The sequence below is a fragment of the Thunnus albacares genome, chromosome 19 (genome assembly GCF_914725855.1).
Source record: "Thunnus albacares chromosome 19, fThuAlb1.1, whole genome shotgun sequence".
In the NCBI taxonomy this organism is placed as follows: Eukaryota; Metazoa; Chordata; class Actinopteri; order Scombriformes; family Scombridae; genus Thunnus; species Thunnus albacares.
In genome coordinates, this window is record NC_058124.1 from 29,626,367 (window position 1) to 29,634,050 (window position 7,684).

Genomic DNA, 7,684 nt, shown 5'->3' on the forward strand with positions numbered 1-7,684 from the left:
TACTGTTCTATACTATACTATACTATACTGTTCTATACTATACTATACTATACTATACTATACCATACTATGCTATACTGTTCTATACTATATTATACTATACTGTTCTATACTATACTATACTATACTATACTATACTATACTATACTATACTATACTATACTATACTGTTCTATACTATACTATACTGTTCTATATTATACTATACTATACTATACTATGCTATACTATACTGTTCTATACTATACTATACTGTTCCATACTATACTATACTATACTATACTATACTATACTATACTATACTATACTGTACTACACTGTTCTATACTATACTATACTATACTATACTATACTATACTATACTATACTGTTCTATACTATACTATACTATACTATACTATACTATACTGTTCTATACTATACTATACTATACTATACTGTTCTATACTATACTATACTTTTCTATACTATACTATACTATACTATACTGTTCTATACTATACTATACTATACTATACTGTACTGTACTATACTATACTATGCTATACTATACTATACTATACTGTACTGTACTATACTATACTATGCTATACTATACTATACTATACTGTACTATACTATACTGTACTATACTATACTATACTATACTATACTATACTGTACTAGACTATACTATACTATACTATATTGTTCTATACTGTTCTATACTATACTATACTATACTATACTATACTGTACTGTACTATATTGTTCTATACTGTTCTATACTATACTATACTATACTATACTATACTATACTATACTATACTATATTGTTCTATACTGTTCTATACTATACTATACTATACTGTACTGTACTGTACTATATTGTTCTATACTGTTCTATACTATACTATACTATACTATACTATACTATGCTATACTATACTATACTATACTATACTATACTATACTATACTGTACTATACTATACTATACTATACTATATTGTTCTATACTGTTCTATACTATACTATACTATGCTATACTATACTATACTATACTATACTATGCTATACTATACTATACTATACTGTACTGTACTGTACTATACTATACTATACTGTACTGTACTGTACTGTACTATACTATACTATACTGTACTATACTATACTATACTATACTATATTGTTCTATACTGTTCTATACTATACTATACTATACTATACTGTTCTATACTATACTATACTATACTATACTATACTGTTCTATACTATACTATACTATACTATACTGTTCTATATTATACTATACTATACTATACTATGCTATACTATACTGTTCTATACTATACTATACTATACTGTTCTATACTATACTATACTATACTATACTATACCATACTATGCTATACTGTTCTATACTATATTATACTATACTGTTCTATACTATACTATACTATACTATACTATACTATACTATACTATACTATACTATACTATACTGTTCTATACTATACTATACTGTTCTATATTATACTATACTATACTATACTATGCTATACTATACTGTTCTATACTATACTATACTGTTCCATACTATACTATACTATACTATACTATACTATACTATACTATACTATACTATACTATACTATACTGTACTACACTGTTCTATACTATACTATACTATACTATACTATACTATACTGTTCTATACTATACTATACTATACTATACTATACTATACTATACTGTTCTATACTATACTATACTATACTATACTGTTCTATACTATACTATACTTTTCTATACTATACTATACTATACTATACTGTTCTATACTATACTATACTATACTATACTAAATTGTTCTATACTGTTCTATACTATACTATACTATACTGTACTGTACTATATTGTTCTATACTGTTCTATACTATACTATACTATACTATACTATACTATACTATACTATACTATACTATATTGTTCTATACTGTTCTATACTATACTATACTATGCTATACTATACTATACTATACTATACTATACTATGCTATACTATACTATACTATACTATACTATACTGTACTGTACTGTACTATACTATACTATACTGTACTGTACTGTACTATACTATACTATACTGTACTATACTATACTATACTATACTATACTATACTATACTATACTATACTATACTGTTCTATACTATACTATACTATACTATACTATACTATACTGTTCTATACTATACTATACTATACTATACTGTTCTATACTATACTATACTGTTCTATACTATACTATACTATACTGTTCTATACTATACTATACTAAACTATGCTATACTATACTATACTATACTGTTCTATACTACACTATCCTATACTATACTTTTCTGTACTATACTATACTATACTATACTATGCTATACTATACTATACTATACTATACTATATTGTTCTATACTGTTCTATACTATACTATACTATACTATACTATACTATACTATACTATACTGTACTGTACTATATTGTTCTATACTGTTCTATACTATACTATACTATACTATACTATACTATACTATACTATACTATACTATATTGTTCTATACTGTTCTATACTATACTATACTATACTATACTATACTGTACTGTACTGTACTATATTGTTCTATACTGTTTTATACTATACTATACTATACTATACTATACTATGCTATACTATACTATACTATACTATACTGTACTATACTATACTATACTATACTATACTATACTATACTATATTGTTCTATACTGTTCTATACTATACTATACTATGCTATACTATACTATACTATGCTATACTATACTATACTATACTATACTGTACTGTACTGTACTGTACTATACTATACTATACTGTACTGTACTGTACTATACTATACTATACTGTACTATACTATACTATACTATACTATATTGTTCTATACTGTTCTATACTATACTATACTATACTGTTCTATACTATACTATACTATACTATACTGTTCTATACTATACTATACTATACTATACTGTTCTATATTATACTATACTATACTATACTATGCTATACTATACTGTTCTATACTACACTATACTATACTGTTCTATACTATACTATACTATACTATACTATACTATACTATGCTATACTGTTCTATACTATATTATACTATACTGTTCTATACTATACTATACTATACTGTTCTATACTATACTATACTATACTATACTATACTGTTCTATACTATACTATACTGTTCTATATTATACTATACTATACTATACTATGCTATACTATACTGTTCTATACTATACTATACTGTTCCATACTATACTATACTATACTATACTATACTATACTATACTGTACTACACTGTTCTATACTATACTATACTATACTATACCATACTGTTCTATACTATACTATACTATACTATACTATACTATACTATACTATACTATACTGTTCTATACTATACTATACTATACTATACTGTTCTATACTATACTATACTATACTGTTCTATACTATACTATACTATACTATACTGTTCTATACTATACTATACTAAACTATGCTATACTATACTATACTATACTATACTGTTCTATACTACACTATCCTATACTATACTTTTCTGTACTATACTATACTATACTATACTATGCTATACTATACTATACTATACTATACTGTTTTATACTACACTATCCTATACTATACTTTTCTGTACTATACTATACTATACTATGCTATACTATACTATACTATACTATACTATACTATACTATACTATACTGTTCTATACTATACTATACTATTTATACTATTAAAGAGACAATTACATCTGATTGACAAGAGCCGTGACACTGTTTACATAAAAGTTGGTAAACTCTTCAAGTAAAGGCGTGGACTGCCCGTCCACCTCATAGCCACACTACATAGCAGATTAATGCTCACAGTTTTGGAATCACATGTTCAGCTATCACATGTGGTTTTAATCACATCTGGCTGTCCACATACTTTTGTCCACTCAGGCTACAGGCTCAGGTTCAGGCCACAACTAACAGCTGTGTGTCAGACTAATGAAAATTATTTAAATGATCTCACAGTAACAGGTTCCTCTCGCTGAACACAATGCTTTTGTTGTCAGGGAGGAGTCTCATCTCCACGAGGGAGCTGGAGAGGCTTCCCAGCAGGCCTGAACCCATCGGACTGTCTGCGACCGCCCACACCAGAACCCAGTCCCCGATAACCTGCAGGAGGAGATAACCAGGTCAGAGTCAGACGGGGTCACAGCAACACTGAGGACACTGAGGCCTCTCTGGTTTCTCTGGGAATTTGTTTTTTAGAAAACTTTCAGGAGTTTTACATTCAGTTATTTCAAACTTACACATGATGGAAATTATTAGGCTGGTTCCACTAGTTTTACACTTAAGGAGGTTCCCAGTGTTCCCAGTGTGTTAAACCAGCAGTCAGGTGTCTGTAATCATTCCTCCTGTTCATACTGGATATTAAAGATCCTTCAAATGTGCTTTCAATGGAAGTGATGGAGGATAAAATCCACAGTGTGTCCACACAGTCATTTAAAGTCTGTGTGAAGCTTCTATTCAGCTTCAGCAGTCTGAGTTAGTCATATCAAGTGGATATCTGACACATTTACAGTCTTTTTAGCATCAAATTCCTTCTTTGTGTTTCCTCGGACAGTGTTTCCCTGTTGAGCTGCAGGTGGAAGTATAGTAACAAAAAGAGGAACTTTGGCACTAAAAAGACTGTAATGTTGAAAGATATCTACTTGATTTGACTCATTTGGACGCTGAAGCTTCATATTAGCTTCAGACTGTGGATTTTGTCCTCCATCACTTCCATTGTAAGGTCATTATGAAGGGATCTTCTAATGGTCAGTATGAACAGGAGGAATGATTACAGCAAGAAACACAGCTTTAATGTTCATTTGATGACTGACTGATGGTTTAAGACACACTGGAAAACTGAAATCTGCCTTTTAAGGGAGATTTTCTTTTTACACAAATTGAATCTTTCCGGTACAAAAAGGTTAAAGCAGAAGCTTGATGCCACTCTCATGTCTTTCCAGTAAATACAAAGCCACAGCCAGCAGCCTGTTAGCTTAGCTTAGCATAAAGACGCAGCCATGGATGTATAAAGAGAGCTGGATACAGCGAGGCAGAGATGCGTTCATTCAGACATGGATCATGATCACAAGAGACTGGCCGACTCAGACGGCTGCTTCTGCTTCAGCTCTCTTGCTGTTCAGCCTTCTGAAATGTGATCAGACTGAACGGATCAACTTCTGATAGTGAAACAAGTCGTTTCGGGTTGTGACGTTCAAAAAATGATCCGCTGTCTTTTTGGGCTCGATAGCATCATGTGACGTCGTCATTATGTGGTTTGGCCGCTAAGTCGAATTAGCTTCAAAGCCGGCGGGAAAGAAAGAGGAACTTTGGCACTAAAAAGACTGTAACGTTGAAAGATATCTACTTGATTTGACTCATTTGGACGCTGAAGCTTCATATTAGCTTCAGATAAATACATTAATGGTCAGTATGAACAGGAGGAATAATTACAGCAAGAAACACAGCTTTAATGTTCATTTGATGACTGACTGTTGGTTTAAGACACACTGGAAAACTTGTAAGATTATATATTTACCCTCAAAGAAGAAAAAGCACATTAGAGCTTATCATATCAAGTGAAACACATATTAGTACAGTTACATCTACATCAAACTAATGACCAAAAGCTGTCCCTCTCATAGATAACATCAAATCTCTTGCACGACTCTTTGTAAACTAAAGTAGAAACGATGTAAACACAAGGTGCATGTTAATCCCAATAAATATGAACTCGTAGCATCTTATAAACTCACTAGATGAATAACACAGGTACATAAACATCATTTGGCTGATTTGTGTGTGGATAAGTTATCAATTACATTTCTATTCCTGTAGTGGAAGTCAGAGGACATGTTGATGTTTATGTGTCCAGTATGAACATAAGCTGCTGTCTCTCTGTTAGTGACGTCTGCCCTCAGATACGACCAGCAACAAACTGTTTTATAAACCAATTTTATTCTTGAATGAATGAAAAGAAATAAAAGACCAAAACATATTAACAACATGTTAGGATGTGTTTTCACTGGCTGCTGGCTTACAGGCAGCCCAGTGTCTACATGTGTTTTTTACTTTTGTTTGATTAGTTTCTTAAATATTTAATATCTCCTCCCACCTGCTGCTTCAGTACTTTGTTCATCGTGTAAATCTCTGAGTTTTGCTACTCTTTTTTTAATTAAGGTGTTTAACTTACTTTATTTTAAATTTGTCTCCGAATGTTACTTCAACCACATCAAAATAAGAAAACATTGTTGATGAACGAATCTGGAAAATCCCAAAATGTTGATTTTTCTGCAGCACCTGTTCATAGCAACTAGTCCACAAAAACATTGAATATAATCTAGAAATCTACAAAACATAATTGGCAAAACAAATGATTAAATATAAACTTAATTTGTGTGATTGAGACACAACAAACAGTTTCTAAATCAACATCGGACAAGTAAAAGAAACGAGGTCAGAGGTCAGCGGAGGGTGCAGACTCACGGCGCTCAGGTCCTTTGTTAGCGTTTTCTTCACACTGTCACATTCCTCGGTGGTCGGTGCTGCGTCGGTGCAGAGCGCCGCCAGCAGCAGCAGCAGCAGCACCACTCGCTTCACAATGCTCATCCTGCTCAGGAAGGAAAAACAAACACACCCTGCTCTAAGCTCCGTCTGGACAGCAGAGCCGAGGAGGGACGCAGGTTAGTTTATAGCGGCCCCGGGCTCCCGCCAGCCCCTCAGCCGCCCCTCGCCGGCCCCTCGCTGGCCCCTCGCCAACCCGTCGCCGACCTGTTGCCGGCCCCTTGCCAGCCCCTCAACCGCCCCTCACTGGCCCCTTGCCGACCGCTCGCCGACCCCTCACTGACCCCTCGCCGGCCCGTTGCCGACCCCTCGCCGACCCCTCACTGACCCCTCGCCAGCCAACCGCCCCTCACCGGCCCCTCGCCGACCGCTCGCCGGCCAACCGCCCCTCGCCTCGTCGGTCCAAAGTGTGTGTGTGCTCAGCGGGTTATTGAACTCTGCAGCTCTCAGCAGGAAAAACAAGGTGTTTAAAGAACCATCACCTAAACTGGAACTACATCAAGCATGATTTACAATCACAACTGTGCTTTTCCTACGGTCACATGTCAAATGTCTTCCATGACTTTGGTTCAGGCTGAGTTTGTACATAATTCTACCTTAAAGCATCTATAACATATATTTCCTTCCTCCACACTCTGAAACTACTTTGTCCTTTACATTTTTTACAACTTTTTACATTTCCTGCTTTTTGTGATTTATAATAATATTTTTGGTTTTTTAAAAATATTCAGTTTCATTAGTGCACTAAGAGCAAACACTTCAAACTACATACATGTTCAGTCTCACATTTTATGTCAGACTCATGTCTGATTTTCAGACAGTGTCATTAACCTGCTGTGAGACTGAGGGTGTTGACCCCATTGACCCCCACCATACATGGCAGTCCTCCAGAGCTGAAATAATTAGATGATTAATTGATGAGTCAATTGACACTAAATTAATTGGTAACGATTTTAATAAATGAGTCATTGCTC

General features: G+C 33.3%; 1 protein-coding gene across 1 annotated transcript in view; it reads right to left on the minus strand.

Moving 5' to 3' along the window:
- Positions 1 to 6,852, minus strand: part of LOC122970085 (saxitoxin and tetrodotoxin-binding protein 1-like) — a 10,010-nt gene extending 3,158 nt beyond the window's left edge. The window contains exons 1-2 of the mRNA XM_044336198.1: positions 6,633 to 6,852; positions 4,126 to 4,271 (exon numbers count right to left, since the gene is read on the minus strand). Coding sequence (XP_044192133.1) covers positions 4,126 to 4,271; positions 6,633 to 6,755 — 269 coding nt within the window. The 5' untranslated portion in view covers positions 6,756 to 6,852. The remainder of the gene's footprint in view (positions 1 to 4,125; positions 4,272 to 6,632) is intronic.
- Between the last annotated feature and the right edge of the window lie 832 nt (positions 6,853 to 7,684).